Below are 23,195 nucleotides of genomic sequence, written 5' to 3' on the forward strand. Positions count from 1 at the left end.
AAAGTGACACCGAGCTTGAGGTCCCTGAGTGGGAGGCAGTGACTCAAGACCCCCGGTGCACTGAGTAGGGAGAGTGATTGGCCATTTTAAGGTTCACAGGGAGAGGCCAGTGGGAGTAGAGGACCCCCAGGGGCCACTCCCCACACCCCACCAGCCTGTGAGCTGCGTTGGGACAGATGGGACTAGTGGGCTGAGCTGAGGGGTCAGACCTGGCCACACCTCCTGGTTAGCCAGGGGCTCTTTGCAGGCACAGGAGCTGGGGTGAAGGGTCCTACGGGAGGGGCCTGCCTGGGGGAAGAGAAACGCCTGGGAGGCGGTCCCCAGCCCCCTCTCCCTTCTCTCCCGCAGTTTCACTTTTGCTTTCCTGCCCCAGGCCTTCTGCCTGCAGAGCAGACTCAGGAGTCCTGTCTGAAGGCAGGGGCTGGGGCAGCTCAGGGTCTGGGGAGTGTGAGATTCCCCGCTTCAAACACACAACGTGATAGGGGGCGGGGGCACGCCAGACAATGCTGCTGAGGGTCCTGGAAGGGGCTGGAAGGAGCAGGGTGGGACTGTGGCGCCACTGCACTTCCCGCCGGGTCAGGCCCCAGGGATGCGGGGACAGGGGTGGGGTGGGGGGAGGCAGTGGTGGTCACAGGGAGGGGAGGTGTGGGGGGAGGGGTGGTGGGCAGCAGCGGAGCTCCGCGGGCTGCCGCCTGATATTGCGGACGAGGCGCTCGTGCTCCGCTTAGAGAAGCCGATGCTGGGGGTGGGGGACGGGGCGACCCCTGTGCGGAGCTGGCGGAGACCCGGCCGAGGGGGCGTTGGCACTCTTCAGGAGCCGGCAGGTGAGGGGGCGGGTGGAAGGGGCAGCCTGAGCGCCCTCTGCCGGCTGCGGGCTGCCGGCCCGACGCCCCTCTCCGCCCCAGCGAGGATGCAGCGAGGGTCTGGGTCTAGGAGGGGCGCATGCTCCGTGGTGCCGCCGTGTTCCTTTGCCCTCTGCTGTGCACCCCAGCGCCTGGAGCCGCAGAGCCAGACCCTGCTGCGTGCCACGGGGCACCCAGAGCATCCCCGCCATGCCCTGGACAGCCCCGGACCAGACCGGGTCCTGGCCCAACTGCCCCTGCCCTTCTGGGGGGGGGGGGGGGGGCGGTGAGAGGCAGGACTGGGGTGGGGGTGCCTGTTGGGGAGATGCTCTGAGCCGACTTGCACCCTCCCCCATAGAGGTCCGCGTCCTGGGGGAACAGGCCCGGGCCCGGCCCCGGGCCTTAGGGGGCTGAGGTGTCTGTCCCTGGCCTGGGTGCCCCAGGCCTGAGCTGTGCGTGTGTGAGGGGGCATCCCCCCCGCACCTGCTGCTGCTGGAGCTGTACCTGGAAAGTGTGTGTTGCGGTGGCAGGGGCCCCTGGAGGGCCTTCGCAGCCAGCCTGGGCTCCTGGACACCATTGTCTCCTTCCAGCACTGGCAGGGGGAGTGGGGCTAGATAGACTGAGTGGTCTACCCCTCCCTATCCCTCACACCACGATGGCCCTCTGTCCTCGCCTTTCCCCCAAGTGGCCCAAGTGGTTCTACACCAGGACCACCGGCTGCAGGAATCAGAGCTGAGTCTCCTCCCCCATGAGCCTGAGAATCTTGCCAAGGACACCAGTGGAGGGGACTGCCCGGTCGAGTTGGAGCCTGGGGCCACTGAGCATGCTGTCCTGGAGGCCGGAGGGCCAGCAAGGGCACTGAAGGGTGCAGGGACGGTGACCCTGGGCTCTGAGGAGGCACCAGCACAGGTAGGAAGGAGCCTTTCTGCAGACAGGTCCTATAGGGTCTCTTGGAAAGGCTGGGCCAGTCAGCTTAGGGCTCGTGGGGTCACTGGGACATGGGGGCTGGTGAGCCTGGGGCCAGTGGGCTCTTCAGAGGAGGCAGGGCTGATGAGCCCGGGGTCTGTGGGGCCTCCAGGCCCAGCGGGCCCTATGGAGATTGCCCCAGGGTCTCTGGAGCATGTGGGGTGGGTGAGCCTGGGGCCTGCGGGGCCACTGGGGTGGGGGTGCTGGTGGGTATGGCGCTGTCCCTGGAGCCAGGAACCATGCCTTTCATACAACTTGACCACGAGGACCTTCTTGCCGGCCTGGGACGTGTTGCTGTCTTCCCGGTGGGAGCACTAGATCTGGCTGGCTTTCAGGTGAGTGTCCCAGGAGCATTCCTCACCTTTGGCTCTCCTCCCACTGGAGGCTCTGGATACCTTTCCGGTGCCCTGAGCCTGCAAACCACTCCCCTCCTACCATGGTCCTACAGCTCTGGGGAGCCCTGGCCCCATGCCAGGGGGCGGAGTAGTTTCTGCAAAGTCCGCTAGGGGGCATTGTCTGTCACGTGCTGAGCCTGAAGGCCCAGAGCAGGGCCAGGCTCCTGGGTGGCCCAGACCCAGATCAGCGCTTCCGGACCGGAGGCTCAGTTCCAATGTGTCTTTGGGACAGAGCGTCTGGCCAGGGCTGCCCTGGACACAGACCCTGAAGAGGTAGAGACAGAGGCCACCCTGCCCCTCCCCTGTCCCTCATCACAGCCCCAGGTGTCTCCCCCACTCTTGCTCAGGGGCCTGGGTACCTTTGGGCCCTGACATTCCCTCCTGAAAGGTGGACCCAGTTTCCAGGCCCCCTCTGGCCACTCCCACACCCTGTGGCCCCAGACAGTACAGGCAGTGACTGGGGGAGCATGACACTGGGGACCCCAGCACATCCCATGGCCCTTTGTTGACCTCACCATCTACCTTGCCCTACACCCGCACCCATTTTGTGGCCCTGCGCCCGTAACGTTCTCTCCACCTTTCACTTGAATTATCCTTTCCTGCAGCCGCACCCTGGCTGGGCTTGGCCACTGACCCAGAGGAGGTCCGAGGGCTGATGGCCACCCTGGAGGACCCCGATGGGGAGGGCTGGCCGCCTCCAGAGCTGGGGACAGAGAAGCCTGAGGGGGAGTCTGCACCCAGGGCCGGGAGGGGCCTAGGCGGCTGCAAGCGGAGACGTGCTGGCCGCGAGCGGTCCCTGGAGCTTCAAGGCCGGGCGGCCCAGCAGGAGGACGCCGTGTGCCGCAGTGAGCCCTGGCCCTCTCCTTGCTGGATCCCCTGTGTTGGAGGCAGAAGATGGGCTCCCAGGTGGGGGGCACTGGTGGCCAGGCCTGGCTGGTGGCGCGTGTGGCCTTACTTTGGGGGTAAGCCGGAGGGGGCACTAGGGGCGTTAGAGGTATGCCTCCGGGAGGAGATGGCGGGGTCCTGGGGGGCATGTCGCCTGCAGAGCTAGACCCCGTCTGGAGCGGTGCCGTGGTGTGAGCGCTGCCCTTGACGGTGACCGCGCCGTCCTCCATGGTATTGGGACACAGCGCTGCGGGCTGGCCTGCAGTCAGCGTTTGGCCTTCCTCTTGGCAGCTTCGGGCCCCCCCCCGCTCCATGAGGCTGTGCCCCGGATGGGGGAGGGTGGGGTGGGCCAGCCATCAGGGTCCAGTGTTCTAGCCGTGGCCCGGAACCCTTTCCTCTCCGGGCGTCAGCGCCACAGCAGAGGCTGAAGGGGCCCTTGGACGGGCTGGAGTGTCTTCCCTGACCCCCTGGATGCTGCTCATGGCAGGGTGCGCATCGACTGGTCAGGTCCACGCTCCGTCTGGCCGGCCTCGTGACCTCCTGGGTCATGGCCACCACTTTAGCCTGGCAGAGCCTGCGGGCTGACACTCTTGCCTGTGTCGGGGTTGGGAGACGAGGCAGCATGGGGCTTCTGAGCCCTGGTTCCTGCCCAGAAGGTTTTCACAGTCTTGGTGGGGGGGGGGGGGGGCAGGATCTGACAGGCCTGAGCCCGGGGACCCATTTTGCTGATTACGGCCATGATGAAGGACAGGCCTCTCCCTGCCGGGTTCCTGGTCTGAAGCATGGGGTGGTGACGCCATCTCGCGGCTACCGTGAGGATTGCTCGTCTCACAGACAACGTGCCCGGCGCCGTTCTGGGATCTTCTGCCTGCCACAGCGTCTGCCCCAGCAAAAACAGGGCTCGCTGCAGTATTTTTACTTGCCTAGATGTGGAAACTCTGAGCGTGGGTGTGCCTCAAAGACCGGGAGCCACCGGTGGGGAACCAGCGCCCCGAGCTGACAAGCAGCAGGACGAAGGGTGGCCGCAAGGTGAGGGCAGGGACTGGACTGAAAATGAGCCGGTCACTTAGGAAGGAGGGCAGGTCGAGCGCTCACGGCCCGCAGACAGGCACGCGGGAGGGGACTGTGGAGCCCGGCTCGTCACTGAGGCACAAAGCTGTGGCCTTCCCCCGACCTGGCCCAGACACGCGCCACGGCCGGCCCCACCGCTCTCCTGCAGGTGAGCACTGTAACTGGGTGACCTCCAGGTCTGGACTTAGCACTCTAAAAGCGGAGGCCCCGCTGCCCTCATCCCTTCCTCCTCTGTGGGTTCAGCTCCTCACACGCACATGACTCTGCCAGGGAGCGCCTCTGTGACTTTACATGGTACACTCGAACTTCCTCCACGGAGGACGAGGACAGTGGGCTTCCTTCCCCTCCTGGGTCTCCCCTTGCCTCTTCCATCACAATCTGGTCAGGTACGTTACTTTTATGATGTCACCAAGGCTGACCGACGTCATCTTCTGTCTACAGCCATCACGAGGCTCCGTGTTTGGGCCGTACGGTGATGGACATAGAGCGATAATGAAAAAATATTCACCGTTAAACCACAGGGGCAACAGGGAACTGAAATCCTAGTTGTTACAGCTGTGTTGCATGAAAGAATACTCTAGGGCTCAAGGACTCGTGGCACTTAATTTTTTTTTTTTTACTTTCTTCCTGTTTTCTGGGTTGTGCTCGGCTGCCTGGCACCCCCTTGTTCCCTTCCTGCAGATTCTTCACCTGCTTAGTAGAGGTAACTCCTTGGGTGGGTAGTAAATATCCTGGACTCTTAAATCTATTTTGCCTTTTACCGTTACAGGTCATTTGCATCTATCAGTTGATATTGGAATAACTCCCCCCCCCAAATGACAGTTGCCGGGTGTTTGAGACCTTCCTGTGAAGCTGAGTATGTGCCGCGAGTTCTCGTGTACCCGAAACTGTGCTCGTTTCCTCCCACGATGTCTGTAGCATCGCTGGCTACGGCATTCAGGGTCAAAGCGTTTCCTTCAGATCTTTGAAAGACAGTACTCTTTTTCTTTGCTCTTAAACAGTTTGTTTTTTGGAAAGCTAAACAAAAATCCACTTGTGGTCTCTTAGCATCAAGCAGTTTTGTGACGAGCATGTGGATTTTTTCCCAAGATTTTTGTCCCGTTTGCATGTAGACTTTGGGTGTGTGTGTGTGTCTGGAGACTGGCGAAGTTTTCTTTTGCTTTGAAAGTCGGGGCGCCTGGGTGACTCAGTCGGTTAAGCGTCTGACTTTGGCTCAGGTCATGATCTCACGGTTCGTGAGATCGAGCCCCGCGTCAGGCTCTGTGCTGACAGCTCAGATCCTGGAGCCTCCTTCGGATTCTCTCTCTCTCTCTCTCTCTCTCTCTCTCTCCCCCCCTCCCCCACTAGCACTCTGTCTGTCTCTCTCTAAAATAAATAAACATTAAAAAAAAAGACAAAGTGTGACTTGCAAAAAAAAAAAAAAAATTGAAGGTTCCCCAGCAGGTAGGTGCCGGGGATGTGTCTTTCTCGGCCCTTTGTGGATCCTCTCCATCGGCAGACGCCGCCTTCAGCATAGGGAAACTCCTCCCCGCATGCCCTCACTTGCTGGCCGCCACCTGTGCCCCGTTTTCTCGCAGAGGCCCGGTTGTGCAGGCCTTAGACCCCTGTGCGGGCCGCCCTGTCCCCACGGGGCCCCCACCGCTGGCTCCGAGTCACGCCCCCCGATTCCACTTCCTGATCTCGTCACCCGGTCTCCCCCCTGGACTCAACTCAGACATTCCATTCTCCGTGTTTTCAGACTATTTCCTTTTCACAGAAGTCAGTCTTGTTTCACGGATGTGATATTCTTTTGCACCCCCCTGAAGAGGTGAGTCAGAATTTCTTCAGAAGCTCTGTCTGGGCCCCTGAACTGGCCCCCCATGGCGGACAGCGGTCTTCCCAGTGCCGAGAGGTCCAGGACAGGCCTCGGTGTTTCAAGGGAAATCCTGTGAGCAGTGGACGCCTAGCCTAGCTTTTCTCTGCAGGGGGCCCCGGATGTGGGTGCCGAGTTCTGGTGGGTGCTTGGGTTTGCCCACCCGCAGGCCTCGGGGCCCCACCCGGGCAGCCAATGTCTGCCTGGCCTCCGCAGCTGGACACAGCATGATTGGAGCCGCGTGGTCTCCCTAGACCCTGGCTCCACCAAGAGAAGGCTCTTGATTTCTCAACTTTTGTTGGGGTGGCCCAGCAGGTAGGGCAGGAGGCTCTCCGGACAGCCTGGCCCTGACTGGCTTCCCAGCAGGTGGAGCGTATGTGGCACCCGCTGCGGCGGTCTGTGAGAGGCGGCCGGTTGAGCGGGTCCTGTACCTGTCACATGGCGTGGGCAGTCCTTGAGCTGACATCTGTGCTCAGGCTGTAGCTACTGCAGCCTCAACAGTGAGACAGTGAGACAGGGCAGCGGGGACGCGGGCTCTGCCGATGCCTGGCGACCCTGGCCCTCAGCTGTCCCCCCCTCCTCTCACAGGCACGCTCTTTGGGCAGGGGAGCAGGGTGCCCCTCCGTGTCGCTTCAGGACGGCTACTGGCCCCCCAACGCTGACGGCCACAAGGTGGTATTCGGGCACTCTTGCTGGCAGGTGACGACAGGCAGGGCCGTTGAGGCCTGCGGGTGCCCCCTCTGCGGGCCCCTGGCACTTGCTCCTGGGCTGCCTCCACCGGCCCGGGATCTTGGTCACCTTTCACAGCAGGCTCCCCCAGGGGACCCGGCTGGGCTCTTGGGCCACTCTCCAGCCACCTAACCCTAGGGCCCCCTCCTCGCTCGGCCCAGCAGTCCCTGGCGCCCGGCTCCCCGCGGCGCACAGCCCTGCTGGCCCCTCGGCTGCCTCCGCTGCCCCTGGGGGCGCCCCTGCCTCCGGCTGCTGTGCGTGGACTGGTGGGTGCCGGCACGGAGGGCCAGGGCTGTGTCCCCGCTTGGGGCCGACCCAGCCGCCAGGGGTCAGCAGAGCCCGGGAGGAGGGTGGGCCAGCTCGACACCGCCCACCCCGGCCCGACCTAGCCCGAACGCAACTCCGTTGTTTGAATAAACGTGTTTGTGAAACGAGGCGGCGGGGCCTTCGGGAGCTCCCGGTCACCCCCGCCCCCCGCTTGGGGGGCGAGGGACCTCGGCGCGGCTGGAGGCGAGGGCCGAGGGGCAGCGTCCGTGGCTCCTTCGAGGCGGCCCTGGGCGACGGGCCAAGGCGCGACCCGGCGCGCACCCCTGCGACCCCACGTCGCTTTAGTGTCACGCACGCTCTCCAACAACGTCTCCTTGCCGACCGGCCCGCCCAGTACGCACGGGGAGGGCTGCGCCTGGCGGGAGGGGCGAGCGCTGCTCCGGCGCTGCCCTCCGAGCCGGACGCGCGTCCCAGCCTCGGTGAGGCCCCGGCCCCGAGCGCGCTCGGGCGCTGCCACCGCACGGGCGGCGCTCGGCAGGGACCGGGGCGGGGCTCCGGGCTCGCTCCGCCCGCACAGCCTCCGCGGCTCTCCTGGCCCAGCAGTCGGGCTGCGGCGGCCGAGCCTAGCCGAGCTGAGCCACCAGGCACGTAGGACCGGGGCCGGGATGGAGAGGCGCGCAGGGTGCGGGAGCTGCGGGGTGGGATTGGGGGGGGGTGCTCTGCGGGAGCAGGCGTCGCGGAACTGGGGCTGCGTCGCGGCCCATCCTCCCTCGGGACGACACCACCTCTGCGCGCCCCAGACTGCGGAACTGGACGGGCGGTGCCCCGAGTGTGGGCAGGAAAGGCTGCCGGGGAGGCGCGGCCGGCAGCGGGGGGCCGGGGCGGCGGGGTGGGGTGGGGAGAGCGGCGGAGGTGCCGGAGAGCAGCCTGTGGGGGGCGGGGCGGGTGGCCCCCAGCTCGGTGCCCGCCGTCTCCTCCCCAGCCCTGAGCCCAAGGGCGGAGGCACAGAGCCCACATTGTGCCCCCACTGCACTCCACCCTCCGGGACAGAGCCCCATTCACCTCCCGCACGCCAGCGCTCCGGGGACCGGGAGCAGAGCAGCGGGCACGCGTGGGTGTGCGTGTGCTCCGGCAGCCGGCGGTGCGGGCGTGCATGAGGCGCTGGGCGGGCTGCCGGAGGGGAGGCCGGGCTCCTGCGGCCCACGCCGCTGCGGCTCCAGATATTTATAGGCCTTCACTGCGGAGACCGAGGTGGGACCGCACGGGGCTGGGGGCGGGGAAGGACGATGGGGGTGCTGGAGGGTGAAGCTTGGAGCTTGGAGGTACAGCGCCAGCGACCAGGGGCCGGGGCCGGGGTCCTTCCCTGACGGCTGGCAGAGGGAAGGGAGTGCGGTCCTGATGGTCCGGCTTGCCTGCTGATCGGAGGTGTAGAGGGGACGTCCAGGTTCGGGTGGGAGCCAGTGGACGCTAGTGTCTGAGTGGTGGGATGAGCCCCTGGGTGACAGTGTGTAGGTGCCAGTGTCCTGGTGAGAGACAAGGGAGTGAGGTCAGTGTTGGAGGAAGGGTGTCTTTGTGTGGGTGTCCCAGAGGTGAGCGGGTCCGATCGAGGCCAGTTGTGGGTGGGAGCAGAGAGTTGTCAATGTCTGGGATGAGGGGGGCGGTCAGTATGTAGGTGAAGCGGGACAAGGAGGGGTGAGGGGGGCGGTCAGTATGTGGGTGAAGCGGGACAAGGAGGAGTGAGGGTGGAAAGGGTGCGGTCAATGTCTGGGTTAACGGAGCGGCTGGTTAGTGTGTGGTATCCGCCTAAACACAGAGGGTGACCCCTCCCGCTCCCTCTCCAGGAGGCCATGTCGGCCGAGGACCACGAGGTGCGGGCAGCGGCCGAGGATGCCAGCGGAGGCAGCAGCAGCTCGCCCAGCCCCGGGGACACACTGCCCTGGAACCTGGGGAAAACGCAGAGGACCCGGCGAGGTGGAGGTGGCTCCGGGGGCAACGGGAGTGTCTTGGACCCTGCTGAGCGGGCAGTCATCCGCATTGCAGGTAACGCCGAGCGGCCTCGTCTGTCCGATTGGGACATTAACCCTGGCTTGTGGACGGAGCTGTTGCTGCGCGCTACCTGCGGGCCCTGAGAGAGGGCGAGCTGGTCCGAGGGCCCCGGTCTGTGGCAGGTGATCGCGGACAGCACAGCGCCACCTGCTGGCACCCTCTTGTCAGCTGCAGGAGGCCTGAGGTGGCGACCGCCGCAGGGGTGCCATCATTGGCCTCGCAAGGAGCCAGGGCTCGGATGCCCTGACACCTTCTTGGGCTCCTGCGGGCAGAGCCATCTTCCGGGCCCCTTGGTCTGCTACCGCTGGCGGTGCGTGGAAGCACACAGGAGCGGGAGAGGAGGGGCCGCCCGGTTGGCTAGCGTTGCAGCCCCCCGGGGGGATTCGGGGTCCTGCCTCGCCCTCCAGCAGCTGCTGCTCGGGGCAGGCGGGTGGGAAAGGCCCAGTCGAGGCCCCTGAGAGTGTGGGGCGGGCGACTGGGGAGTGGGTGACCCAGGGCTGGCGGCCATCAGGCAGGATGTGCTGGGAGAGGGAGGAGCCAGTTGAGGGTCTCCCCGACAGTGGCTGCAGCTCTGACCCCCTTCCTCTCTGCGGACAGAACGATGATGGGGGCACCTGGACGGGACGGCTGGCCCCTGCAGGAGGCCCGGAGGGCACCCTGAGGCCGGTGGGGACAGGCCTGGAAGGCCAGCTGTGGGGCAAGGATGGGACTGGGGGCCGTGAGGGGTTGTGGGTGGAGACACAGGCCAGAGGTCAGGGAGATACCCCAGGACAGTGGGTGCGGGCGCAGGACCCGCCAGGCTTCAAGCGTCACATACGGATTTGAAGGATTTTTACCCACTAGACAGCAAATCGTGGATGTCCTTCTCAGGCCTGGACCTTCCTCGGGGTCAGCCCCTGCCCTGGGGGAGGGGGGGACTTCAGCAGTCCCTGCCAGGAGCTGTGCTGCCGTCAGGGCCGCAGGGCGCGACCCTCGCGCACGACCTTTGTGCTAGGACGGATTCCGTGACCGATTCTGGTCACAGGGTAGCAGCCCTGAAGGCTGGGGTGCAGTACTGCCAGGGGCGCCCCACCCGGACCGTTGTCCCCCCGGGCGACCGGGTCTGTGCCCATTTCAGGGACGGGAAAGAATTTGTCTTCTGTTTTTACCAAACGTTTTGTTTTCTTTCCTCCGCAAATCGCCTATTTCAGCCCTTTCATACTTACATGTTTCCTCTTGGGGGCTCTTTTTACCTCGAAGACACCAAGTCCTCAGCCTCGCGGCGGGAGGGCGGAGGGGAGGGGCGCGCCGGGGGGGGGGGGGGGGGGGGGCGGCCAGGTGAGGTCGCCGGCGGGGAGGGGCCGCGGGGCTCGGGCCCCGGCCGGGGGCGGGGAGGGGCGTGCACCCCGGGACGCGCGTGGCCCCGCGGCCCCGAGCCTGCCCGGCGCGGCCCCGGCCCCAGGGCCCCTCGCCCGGCCCCGCCCCGCCCGTGGGGCATCCTGGGTGCGGGGGCGGGGCGGGGCCGCCCCTTTGAGCGGCGCGCGGCCGCGGGGACAGTGGCCGCCGGGGCTGGAGGCCGCTCTGCGCCGCCGCGTCCCGCGCCCGGGGATGGCCGCCCGGCTGCCGCCCGGCCCGCCGCCCGACGAGCTGGACTTCATCCAGGCCTACGAGGAGGTGCGGGAGAAGTACAAAGGTAGGGCCCCGCGCGCCCCGCGAGCGACCTGCTGTCCGGCCGGGGCCCCAGCGGGTCCTCCGGCCTCTGACCCCTTGTCCGCGGCCGCCTGTCCGATCGCCGCCCAGCCGGAGCCCGGCCCGCCCGACACCCGCAGGCTGCGGCGCCCGGCGGAGCCCCCGCCGTCATGCCCTTAATAGGGCATCTCGCGGCGCGGGCGGTGGGGTGGGCCGCGCAGGGGCGGGGGCTCGCGGGGCCGGTGTCCAGTGTCCCCGGTCTGAGGCCAGCAGACACGTGGGCCCAGGCTGAGCTGTCCGCTGCCCCTCGGCAGGGCGCCGCCCCCGCGTGGGGTGGGGGCGGCTGTCACACCTGGCAGTGGGTCACATACTTGTGGCCTCGCCTCACCTCCCCAAACTGGCCAGCACCTAGGCTGACACCCTCCCCTGGCAAGGAGCTCCTCACAGCCCTTCTCTGTCCCCTGGGGCGGGGGGCAGCTGGGGGCTGGGGAAGACAGAGCAACCCTCTCTTCCTCCTCAGAGAAACTGGCTCTGTGGCTTTGACAGAACCCCTCCCCCTCCCCCCTCCCCCCTCCCCCGGGGTCTCTGGACCTGCCCAGGGCCTCACTGCGGTCAGCTGCCTGGGTCGCTCTAGCAGGCACCAACGTGGCCCTGGCTCCTGGCCCACAGAGGCTTAGGGCCCTGAGAGTGAGTGGCTGGAGAGGGTCGAGGTGGGGGCCGTGGGCAGAGCTGACCAGAGCTGTTTCCAGCTCCCCGTGGCTGGTTTTGCTGGCTCTGACCCCAAGGGCAGCTCAGGGAGAGAGGTCCTGCTAGGGCCTCGCTCTCTACCCACTGCCCTCACCCAGGCAGGGAGAGAGGTCTCACAGGGCCTAGGGCTCACCCCTGCCCGGCCACCCTCCCCTCACGGCCTTTGCTTGATCTCTGGCAAGGTGGATGTGCTGTGTGGTTCTCCAGCTCTTCTGCCTGGTGTCGGTAGAGGTGATCCTGTGACAGCGGGCTCCTGAGGGAGGGGGGTAGTTACCCAGAGGGCCGGCCGGCCGCTGCTCTCACCTTCCACAGCTGGCCTAGCCTTGGGCTGGGGGTGGGGTCCCCCTGGATAGGTCCCGCGCGAGGAAGCAGCGGCCCGCGTGGGCCACAGCTGTCTGGCATACCCTGGGACAGACTGTTTATGAACTGGACACTCCGGTGAGGATGCCTACACAGAATAAATAGTGGCCCATTCCAGAACCTTCCTTGATATGATCAGGTCGCAGAGGTGCATGCGGTTCCAGAGCCTGTCCCGGGCATCAGTCTGCGGCATCCTGGGCTGAGTAGCCGCGTCCCCTCTGCTCCCTGGGGTGGAGGCCTGCCTCCCGGGAGTGAGCGCTGACAGATCCCTGGGGGTCCCATCTCAGCGCCCGTGCTCCCTGGACGCCAGGCTTGGTGTCAGACACACGGGGCTGTCTCAGTCTGTGTCCGCATCCTGGATGTGGTGGACAGAGGTGAAGAGGGCAGAGGGCAACTCTCGCCTGGCTCTTGCCTGTGGGCGCAGGGGCACCTTCCCGAAGCAGACCTGCCAGTGCCATGGGGCAGTTCCCCGGGCGCGTGTGGCTCTGGCGGCTGAGCACTGCTAAAGTAGGGTAGCAAGGCAGGGGTGGGGGTGGGGGGGCGTCCGTGCAGGTCTGGGAGTCAGGAGAACTTCTGCGTCATACGAGGCACCCCTGTGACTCCTTAGCCCCTCTGGATGAGGGACTGGGGGATGCCTGTGGCCAGGCCAGGGCCACCGCCAAGGCCAGGAGCAGCCTAGAGGAAGCCAGAGGTGGCTGGGCCATGGCCGCAGGCCTGACCGTTGTGAGCCCCTTGGCCCACGGAGGACTGAGGCCCATCCTGTCCCTGGAGGTGGAGGGCTTCCCCCAGTGAGGGAAGGAAGGCATGGCGCCTGATGTCAGCCAACGTGTGGGTGGGGCGGGGGCCAGAGCCCTCCTCTCCTGGGGCCTGGCACAGCACCAGCTGTCTCTGCCTGGGGGACTGCCACCCAGCCCTGCCCGGGCACTCCTGGTCCCTGCTGGGCCCACGGAGGGCTCTGGCTTCTTTCTGCCTCCTGATTTCCACCCCAAGCTGGCACTCACTCCCCAGCCCCACCCCTGCCCTGCTCCTTCCCCATCTGCCCCTCCAGAGTGTGGCCACTCAGCCCCTCCCCCCAGGGATAGTCTCCCTCCCCAGTCCCACAACACCCCAGGCGCTACCCTGGATGTGTCACTCATTCCTGGGCTCTCCCCCTGGAAATCCCCGGCAGTGACCCTGCATGGTCATTGCCCCTCCCAGAACATTCTCAATTTCCTGTCCGCCTGAGCCCTTGCCCCTCCCCATCCTCCCTGCCTTCTATCTGAGGCAGATTCCATGTGGGGCAGGAGTGGCTGGGCCCGTGGCCGGAAAGCTCTGGGGGCCCTATGGGAGAGCCTCCTGTGCTGAGGGGCTGTGTGGTGGTGTCCCGACCCCCAGCTCCCCACAGCCTGGCCTGCCGCAATTCAGAGGCTGGGTGTGGGAAGGGTTTGGGGTGCAGGAGAATCCAGGTGGGTCAGGTGATTGGGGTAAGGGTGTTTGTAAAGGAGCGGCCCAAGTCCCCCAGTAGTGGCATGTGCGGGGGGTCGGGGACCATGGGGTCAGGGCAGGGAGTGGGGAGTGGGGCTAGCCAGGAGGGCCCAGGCAGCCAGGGTGGAGACTTCAGGCTTGTCCCATCAGGCTGGGGGCAGGGCGGTAACAGAGCCAGCGTGGGTCCAAGCGTGGGTGGCGCTTGGGGTGCCTTGGGGTGTCGATAAAGCTGCTGTGACGGTCCCGGGAGGGGCAGGGCGTGGAGAGCGTAGGGTAGCATGGGGGCAGGGCCTCCAGGCAGGGGGTTGGAGAAGGTGGCTCTGGAAGGTCGCTGGGAGGGGGGGCCACGTGCCCAACGCCTGTCTTGTGCTTTCTTAAGACTCAGCTGGAGGGGCTTCCCCAGCTCCCTGGCAGGGCTGCCGTCACGCCCGGCACCTTCCTCACATGTCTCACCTTTTCTGGTCCTGGACTCTGAGCTGGGTTATGTGTGTCCCTGGCACCAGCCCCGGGCCCTCAGCCAGCATTTGCAGGGTGCTGGATGGGTAAGGGGGTGATAGCATGGGGTGGCATCTTTGGTGGCCAGAGCTCAGCTGGAGGGAGCGGAGGCTAGCAGTTATTTGGGCTTTGGAGAGCACTTTTGGTGTGTGTTCACTGTCAAAAGTAAAGAAAGAAAAGAAAACAAGAAAGAAAGAAAAGAAAGAAAAAGAAAGAAAAGAAAAGAAAACAAGCAAGCACTATGGAAGTACACAGAGAAACAGTTAAAGTCACATGTCTGGCCCCAGTCTCACTGTGTGTGTGTGTGTGTGTGTGTGTGTATGTGTGTGTGTGTGTGTGTGTGTGTGTGTGTGTGTGTGAGAGAGAGAGAGAGAGAGAGAGAGATCAATGGTTTGTAGCGTGTTAATAGGCTCATGAGACCACCACTATAGTCAATTCCAGAACACTTACATTCACACCTCAGCCCCTGGCAAACCCTGCTCCACCTGCCGTATCTATGGATTGGCCTCTGTTGGCCATTTCATATAAATGGAATCAAACCATTTTGCACTTGGCTTCTTTTACTTAGCCTCATGTTTTCAAGGTCCGCCTATGTCGTAGCATGTCACGGGACTTCATTCCTTTTTCGGCAGAGTAATACCGAATGGCGTGGACCCCTCAGACCTTGTTTATCTGTGCATCAGTCGGTGGACGTTTGGGTTGTTTCCACCGTCGGTTATTATGAGTGATGCTGCCCTGAACGCTTGTGTGCAAGTGTTGGTGCACGCCTATGCTTTCATCTGCCTTGGGTAGGTCCCAAGGAGTGAGCTTGCTGGGTCATGTGGTCATTCTATGTTTAACTGGTAGAAGGGCTGCCAGACTGTTTTCCACCCAGCTGTACCCTTCTGCGTCCCCCTGAGTGGCGTGTGAGGTCTCCAATTTCTTCACGTCCTCGCCGACACTTACTATTATCTGCCTCTCAGATTATAGACATTCGATCCTAGTGGGTGGAAGTGATATCTCGTTGTGGTTGGGATTTACATTTTCCGGTGGCTAATAATGTTGAGCCCCTTCTCTTGTGCTTAGTGGTGATTTGTGTCCCATCTTTTGAGACGTGTCTATCCAGATCCTTTGTCCATTTTTAAATTGGGTTTTTATCTTTTTACTGTTCAGTTGTAAGTGTTCTTTATGTATTCTACATACATGTCCCTTCCCGGATAGATGATTTGCAAAATTGTGTGATTCTATGGGTTATCTTTTGACTTTCCTGTGCTTGTCCTTTGAAGCACAAAAGTTTTTAATTCTGGCAAGTCTAGTTAACCTATTTTTTTCTTAGCGCTTGTCTTTTTGGTATCATTTCTAAGAAATTCTTGCGTATTCCCAAGTCATGAAGATTTATGCCTATATTTTCTTTCAAGATTTTTATCATTTTAGCCCTTACATTTAGGTCTTTGATCTGTTTTGAATTAATTTTTGAGTATGGCATGACGTGAAGATCCAACCTTGTTCTTTTACATGTGGATTCCAGTTGTCCCAGCACCATTTGTTGAAAAGATTGCTCTTTTCCCATTGAATGGTCTTGGCCCCTCATGCTTTCTTCCTTCCTTCCTTCCTTTCTTTTCTTTCTTTCTTTCTTTCTCTCTTTCTTTCTTCCTTTCTTTCTTTTTCTTTCTTTCTTTTTCTAGTGTTTATTTTTGAGAGAGAGAGTGACAGAGAGCAAGAGAGAGAGAGAGAGCACACAGGCAAGAGTGAGTGAGGGATGGGCAGGGGGTGGGGGGAGAGACAATCCCAAGCAGGCTCTGTGCTCAGTGAAGGAGTCCTACTCGGGGCTCGATCTCAACAACCGTGACATGACAACCTGAGCCAAAATCAAGAGTGGGAGGTTTAACCAACTGAGCCATCCCAACGCCCCACCCCCCTTTTAAAAAAATGTAATGGATACTAAATATTCCATTACATGGAAATACCACAGTTTATTTACCGGGTCCCTTTACGTGGACATTTGGGCTCATCGTTAAAAATCATTATATTTCTGGATTGCCCTCTGACATAGGTGAATGCCGGATATAAGACAAACTAGTCCTCCGATTCCTTGCCAGTTGATTGATGAGAAAATCCTAACTGTTTTAATTTGCATTCTTTGATTCTTAAATAAAGTGAGTTTTGTTTCCTAGTTACTGGCTATTTTCACTTTTTTCTTTTACGAGTCACCTATTCACCCATTCAAAACCGTTGTTCAGATCTAGGAGGGAGGCAGGTAGGGATCCAGGGTTTAAAAAAGAAAAAAAGAGCATTGTTCATTTCTCTGTAAGATCTTATGTTTCTCTTTGAATTATAAAAGCTCTTCGCACATTATGAATATTAACTTCCTTGTTTTTTTAAACGTTTCAATCTTTTCACCAGTTTGTTATGTTTTTAAACTTTTTATTGAAGTGTAACATTCCTACAGAAAAGCGAGCAAATTTTACACACAAAGCTTACTTAAATTTCAAAGTTGCCTTGTGACCAGCACGCACATGACGAAACAACTTGTTAGCCTCTTAAAAGTCCCCCTGGTGCCCCCAGTTGCTGTCCTGACAACTCACACCATGACCATTTTTGGTTGATTGTTACTTAATCCTGTCTGTGGTATCTTTAGCCATATCAGCTTTAAAAACTTACCAGTCTTGGGGCACCAGGGCAGCTCAGTCGGTTAAGCATCCGACTTCGGCTCAGGTCATGATCTCACAGTTCGTGGGTTCGAGCCCCGCGTCGGGCCCTGTGCTGACAGCTCGGAGCCTGGAGCCTGCTTCCGATTCTGTGTCTCCCTCTCTCTTGCCCCCCCCCCCCCCTCTGTCTCTTTCTCTCTCTCAAAGATAAACAAACACTAAAAAGTATATATTTGCTGAGGGTTTCTGGGTGGCTCAATTGATTGAGAGTCCAACTCTTGATTTGGCTCAGGTCCTGATCCCGGGGTCGTGGGATCGACCCCGTGTCGGGCTCTGCCCTGAGCGTGGAGCCTTCTTGGGCTTCTGTCTCTCCCTCTGCGCCTCTCCCCTGCTTGTGCTCTGTCTCTCTAAAAAATAAAAACCAAACAAACCATAAACATTTGTTGAGAGTTTCTTCCAGTTCTGATGCTTGTTTTTGTTTTCTTTTTTTAAAATTTTTTTATTTAAAAAATTTATTTTTTAACATTTATTTATTTTTGAGACAGAGAGAGACAGAGCATGAACGGGGGAGGGTCAGAGAAAGAGGGAAACACAGAATCTGAAACAGGTTCCAGGCTCTGAGCTGTCAGCACAGAGCCCGACGCGGGGCTCGAGCTCACGGACCGCGAGATCGTGACCTGAGCCGAAGTCGGCCGCTTGACCGACTGAGCCACCCAGGCGCCCCTTGTTTTTGTTTTCTAACGAAACCTCTTGAATCCGTCGGCATTTGCTTTGGGCTGAGAGGTGGGCTGGAGCCTTGGGGTGTCACGCTCAGGGTCCAGACTTGGGTTGGTGGGTGACAAAGAGGACTTTAAATATCTCCTTTCCCACCAGACAGCTTTCTGAGGGCCAGGTCTGTGTCCTGCTGCACCTGTGTTATGTGACAAGCGTGGCTTAAAAGTGAGGGGACGGAGGGGAGGGAAAGGCGGGCCCCCAGCCGGAGCCCTGTGGGGGTCCTGGTGGCATGGTGACTCCTGGGTGCCCCCAGACAAGTGGCTGAGGAGAGGCGCGGAGGTGCTGAGGTGGCGGCAGGCGGGGTGCTGGTGCGCGGAGGTCCAGAGGGCGGGACAACAGGAGCGTGGACGAGGGCGTCCGGGCTGCAGGTGAGTGAGCACGCGGGGACCCTGGGAGGCGGAGGCCAGGCTGGGGACAGCACCCCAGGGCCCCCACAAGGAGGAGAAGAGGCCCATGCTCCGAGCCCGGGGGCAGCTGGACAAGAAGCAGAGCCGGGGGCTGGGGCAGGGCAGAGCCTTATACTGGGTGCCCCGGGGAAGGGGTGACAAGCCAGAAGGCTGCCTGGGCGAGGGGTCTCGAGCAGGATGAGGCCCGAAGAGTGCCCAACACTTGATGATAAGGGACACTGGGGGCCTTGGTGAGATCCGTTTGGGGATTTCATCGGGCTGGAGGTGCCGAGGAGTAAGAAGGGTCGTGTGGGGCTGTAAGATGTCCAGCGGTGTGGGAGGGAGGACGTCCTCCAGGACAGAGAGGAGGCAGGCGGAGCACTGGCCTGAGGTCCCTGGGGCAGGGGAGGCCTTGGCCCGGAGGGGCATCTGTGGCCTTCGGCGTCGTGGGCACCGTGGGGTGCTGGGCCCGTCCACACGTGTGGGGCTGAATGTGATCACCCCTTGCCATTGAGGGCCATGTGGGGTGAGCAGGGAGGAAGGTGCCCACTCAGAAGATGTGGGACAGGAGGCTGTGGGGCCTGCTCTCTCTCTTCTCCTCCCCTCTTCTGCTCCAGGACAGCTTGGGGCCAGGCTTAGCTGCAGAAGGGTTGTCCTGTCCAGGTGGTCAGCTCTCAGCAGGGACCTTTACTGCCGTCCTGAGGCAGAGGGGTTGTGGGGCCAAGGACAGGATGGGGGGGATGCTCTGCTGCCCACTGTGGCTCCGGGGCCGGGGACAGATCCGGAACCAGTTCTGCAGGAAAGGAAGACTCTAGAAAGTGTGTGCTGTAGCTGGTCTAGGGTCTGGGTTCAGACGGGCTGGTGGCCAGGACGGTGGGGTTAGGGCGGACCCCCCCGGAGGGTGTGGGGTGCAGGACTGCAGGTGTGAGGCAGCTGTGGGAAACCAGAAAGAGGTGTCTCTTATGTCTTTTTTCCGTTCTTTGGTTTTTCAAGTGAGTGTGTATTTTGAACTTTTGAAACGTATCCTTTCCCCCTTCCTTATTAGGCGAAAGGCGGCAGGGAAAGCTTATAGAATAGGCACCAAGGTGGCCCTGAGGGACGTGGGTGGGCTTTGCTGTTGTCTCCTTAGCAACTCGCGCCTGCTTACGAGGACAGACAGCCCTATGGTAGGTTCCTGCGGCTGCTGGAGTAAGTTGCCAGCATCCGGTGGCCGGTGGCCCGAAACAACAGAACTTTACTCTCTCACCCTTTGGAGGCCACAAGTCCAGAATCCAGGTATCGGCAGGGCCATGCTCCCTCGGAGGCTCTGGGGCAGACCCTGGTGGCCGTTGGCGTTCCCTGGCTTGTGATGGCCTCTGTCCAGTACCTGCCTCCGTCTTCAACATGGCCTCCCCCTGTGTCCTGCCTCTGCCTCTTGTAAGCATACGTGTCCTTGCACTTGGGGCCTCCCTGAGTAATCCAGGATGATCTTATTTCAAGATCCTTAATTATAACTGCAAAGACCCCCCCTTTTCCAAGTAAGATAACATTCATGGGCTCTAGGGGTTTGGAGGTAGACATGTATTTTGGGGACCACCATTGAAACCAGTGCCGCCGCCCCCCTAAATCCACGTCTGTCACGTACAGACTACATTCATCTGATCCGATATCGGTGAGGGTCTGGATATGGTCCCTGGGGCAAAACTCTGTCTGTGGATTTGTGAAACTAGCCAGCCAGTCTTAACGCTTCCAGAAGACAGTGGGGGGACTGGCATAGAATAGACACCCCCATTCTAAAAGGGGGGAAATAGAAAGGGATAGAGGGCTGACCAGTCCCCAGCAAGTTTGAACCCACAGGGCAAATTCCTGAGAAAACTCCTCTCTGGCTTGATGCTCTGCTGTCCGGCCTCCGCCCCTGGCCTCTGCTCTGGGGTCCCCTACTCCTTGTCCTTGCGGGGCAGCCCACGAGCTAACCTGTGAGCACATGAGAATGCTAACCACCTTCCGTCCTTGCATCCTGCCTCTGCCCCCTTCCGTCCCAGCTGGTGGTGTTTCTGCTCCTACAACATGCTCACAGACCTTGTGTGTCACAGGGATCCGTGGCTCCGGACAAGAGGGTTCTCCACGGGACTTTTCTGGGTGACCCCTCTCCGTTCCCGGCTTCTGCGGAGACGGTTGACCGGACCAGGGGGCCAGACGTCTAACCTGGTCGGCAGGGGGCTGTGTGGTCGCGGCCTTGGCACTCTCTCCAGGGCCCGCCTTCCCGCCAGGTACACGTTCTGCCACCTGAACAGGTTGTGACCTTCCTGGGTCACCAGTGCCGGTTCCCTTTTTGCGTAACAGCCCCTTCCACAACTTGTGTCTTTCCTATCTTTCTGATCTTTCCCATGCGCTGCAAGAGGAGGTGGGTCACCCCTCCCGCTTCCCCTGGGAATCTCCTCGGCTAAAGGTCCAAGTTCACCACTCGCAAGTTCGGCCTCCACCTAGCAGCAGGACAGCATCCAGTCGCATTTCCTGCCGCTGTTCCATAGGGGTCTCCTTCGTCCGCTTTCCAGTGCACGTCCCTCTCCTCCTTCTGAGTCCCCACCAGCATCGCCTCCAGCATCTGGGTTTCCACCAGCGGTTCACCGCAGCCCGGGCTTTTTCCAGCATGTTCTTCAGTCCACTGCCCGATTCCGAAGCCTCGTCCACACTTTTAGGTGTTGCTCACCGTGCCCCGTAACGAAACCTTGACCGGTCTCCTGTGTCTGCCATAGCAAATTGCCACAAACACGTGGTCTAAGAACCAGAAATGTATCGACTCTGTTCTGGAGGTTAGAAGTCCAAAGTCAGCGTGTTGGCCACACTTTCTTGGGAGGCTCTAGAGGACTTCCTCACCTCTTCCAGCTTCTGGTGGCTGCTGGCATTGCCTGGTTTCTGGGGCTTTTCCTCCTAGGGTCTCTTCTGTCTCTCTTAAGGACGCCTGCCACTGGGTTGAGGGCCCACCCACGTGATCCAGGGTGATCTCATCTTGAGACCCTTCACTTAGTAACATCTGCAAAGACCCAATTTCCAAATAAGGTCACAGTTGGTTGTAGGCACCAGGGGTTCAGACGTGAAAAGATCCTTTTTCAGGGTCGCCACTCCAAGCCCTCCCCCCAAGTGTCCCTCCAGTGTTGGTTGATGTATCGTAAAACTTTCACATCTCTTTATTTTGTGCTTGTTGTTTAAAAAAAAAAAATGCATAGCATTTTGTAGTACGGTTTAGTTTATGATTTTATAATCTGGTATTATAGAGTATTTTTAGACACATGTAACTTCTCTTTTACTTAATGTCACAACAGGAACATCTTTCTATAACATTTATTTACAATATGATATCACGTAACATAATATGCCTTTGTATGGTAACCACATCCTATTTAAACTAATGCCCTCTAAGAGAACATTCGGGTTATTTTTGGTTTTTCAGTTGTCTTAATTTTTTGCTTTTTGCTGCAAGGAGTGGCTTTGGAGCTGGGTTGTCGGGTGTATCTATGACATTTGTTTGAAATAGAATTTCTGGGTCAGTGGTGTGTAAAATGTAAGCCTTGTCTGCACCAAGATACTAGTTTTTACCTATCAGATTGGCAAAAATCCAAACACTTGGATTTCTGGATTGTATTGGTGAAGCTGTGGGAGCCAAGCCAGTGACGGTGCACATCCCATCCAATCTGATCAGATCAAGCACCGCTGGGAACCATGCTCCCGAGGGGCCTCCCGGGTGACAGGCCTCCGGGGGTGGGGTGGGGGACTGATGAAAACCGAGGGTCAGACAGGACACGGGAGGTGTCACTTTTTGTGTTAAAAGGAGAAAAACCAAGAATCGTGTTTGTATTTGCTTGATTTTCCATAAAGAAACTGGAGAGGAATAAACAGGAAGCAAGCAACGGTGACTCCCAGGCTGCGTGTGGGTGGGAGGGGACAAGCTAGGAAGACTTCTCACGTGCTTGTCCTGCTGGAGGCAGGTGGGCGTTTTCTGCTCTAACGCGGCGTTTAAGGGGTTTCTGAGATGTTTGTTGGGTCCTGCACTTGAGTCTGCTGCAGTCCCTGGGGACTCCCTCCTCTCCCTGCCCATCACCCACGGCACCCATGGCACCCACGGCACCCACGGTAGAGCCCCTCCCTCCCCCCACCCAGCAGCCACGGTAGGGCTTCAGGCAGACCACAGAACCTTGCTGCTCCGTGAGTGAGGGGCTGAGGTGGCTGTCCCAGCGGGAGGGGTGATGAGAGCTGGAGTTAGCATGAATGCAGGGGTGAGCTGGGGGAGCATGAGTCCCCCCTTCGTGGGCCCCAGTTTTTATGCCTGGGGGCCCTTCTGCACTTCAGTTCTGATTTTTGTCTCATTCTAGAGGGGAATTTTTTTTAATGTTTTTTTATTCATTTTTGAGAGACAGAGACAGAGGGAGAGCGGGGGAGGGATAGAGAGAGAGAGAGGGAGACACAGAATCCAAAGCAGGCTCCGGGCTCCGAGCTGTCAGCGGAGTCTGATGCGGGGCTCGAACCCACCAGCCGTGAGATCATGACCTGGGCCAAAGTCAGACGCTTAACCAACTGAGCCGCCCAGGTGGTGGTGGTGGGGGTGGGCAGCAGGATTGTGGAGGGACCTGGCCCGTGTGCAGAAGTGGCCTGGCTGCTATGGCAGAGTCCTGGAAGTGGGACAGCGTGGGCCACCGGGAGGTGAGAGAGGTGCTCGCCAGGCCCAGTGCAGCGGTGGAGGCGCTGGGGGTGGGAACGAGGACGGCGGTGGAAGATATTTGAGGGCAGAGTGACGGAGTGGGGGGACGTGGGGGTGGGAGCCGGCATCCCGCAGCCGTCTCTGGCAGATGCCTGGTAACCATGCTGTTCTTGAGCGGGGCTGCACGGAGACAGCTGGACGGGGCCCAAGGTGAAAGCCTTCGCCAGGGTGTCCGGGAGCCCTGGCGGGCACCCAGCCTGCTGCTGCAGTGGGCCTAGACTTCCCCGGGGCCTCCCAGAGCGGCTGGCCTGGCTGGCTTCCTGCTGTCATCATCCTGCAAGGGGCGGCTTCCCAGGCAGGACGCTTGGCTCCTGCCCCAGCCCGAAGCTTCCCGAGGTGTAGGCAGATGCTGGGCCATGGCTGTGGGGCGAGACGGCCCCCGTGCTCACACTTGCAGGGCACAGTCTGTGGGGTTTCACTGGGCCAGGCCTTCGCCGGGTGATTGTTGGGGACCCTAAGTGGAAGGTCTCTGCTGGCACGACCTGTGTGGGACCGCCTGGATCCCCTGCTGGGGGCCCCCCGCAGGGCAGGCTGCTGTGGGGCGGTGGGGGGCAGGTTTGAAGCTGGGGAACCATAGGGAGGAGTGCCAGGCTGAGGGCGGGTGGGGTCTTGGGAGCAGTAGGACTACCCAGATGGCAGATGAGATTGCGTGGGGGCAGGGGCAGGGGTGCTTCCTTGGCCCTGGCCCATGACTCAGCCTGTCGGCGTCTTCTGCGACTTGTGAGGAGGGCTTTGTTCCAGATGGGGGTGCTGGGAAGGAGGGAGCACCTGGTTGTGGTGTTAGGGCTCAGCTCAGGTCCCAGGGACCCCGAGGGCGTGTGCTGCCTCCTGGAATTTGCAGAAAGCTTCAAGAGGGTTTGGCCTCGCTCGGGGTGAGAGTCCGTGG

General features: G+C 60.7%; 2 protein-coding genes across 8 annotated transcripts in view; both read left to right on the forward strand.

Annotated features, from left to right (window-relative positions):
• Positions 1–653: 653 nt before the first annotated feature.
• On the forward strand, positions 654–7,129 carry PARP10 (poly(ADP-ribose) polymerase family member 10). The gene is given in 20 exon segments (XM_053208661.1): positions 654–955; positions 957–1,235; positions 1,238–1,302; positions 1,304–1,368; positions 1,371–1,451; positions 1,528–1,765; positions 1,767–1,840; positions 1,843–1,974; positions 1,977–2,143; positions 2,257–2,381; positions 2,383–2,507; positions 2,592–2,636; positions 2,639–2,678; positions 2,840–3,042; positions 3,045–3,109; positions 6,124–6,208; positions 6,529–6,690; positions 6,693–6,761; positions 6,764–6,817; positions 6,879–7,129. Coding segments are annotated over 20 exon segments (2,544 nt in total). The 5' UTR covers positions 654–736.
• Positions 7,130–7,492: 363 nt separating this feature from the next.
• PLEC (plectin) overlaps positions 7,493–23,195 on the forward strand; it is a 55,942-nt gene continuing 40,239 nt past the window's right edge. For 3 of the 7 annotated variants that reach the window (XM_053208387.1, XM_027063653.2, XM_053208406.1), the window contains exon 1: positions 8,849–9,047. In XM_053208387.1, the coding sequence (XP_053064362.1) occupies positions 8,855–9,047 (193 nt within the window). In that variant the 5' untranslated portion in view covers positions 8,849–8,854. Of the gene's footprint in view, positions 7,652–8,848; positions 9,048–10,569; positions 10,726–23,195 lie in introns of those variants that run through there. The other 4 variants (XM_053208396.1, XM_053208395.1, XM_027063669.2 and 1 more) reach the window with 2 other exon arrangements.

This window comes from Acinonyx jubatus, chromosome F2 (genome assembly GCF_027475565.1).
Source record: "Acinonyx jubatus isolate Ajub_Pintada_27869175 chromosome F2, VMU_Ajub_asm_v1.0, whole genome shotgun sequence".
Taxonomy (NCBI): Eukaryota; Metazoa; Chordata; class Mammalia; order Carnivora; family Felidae; genus Acinonyx; species Acinonyx jubatus.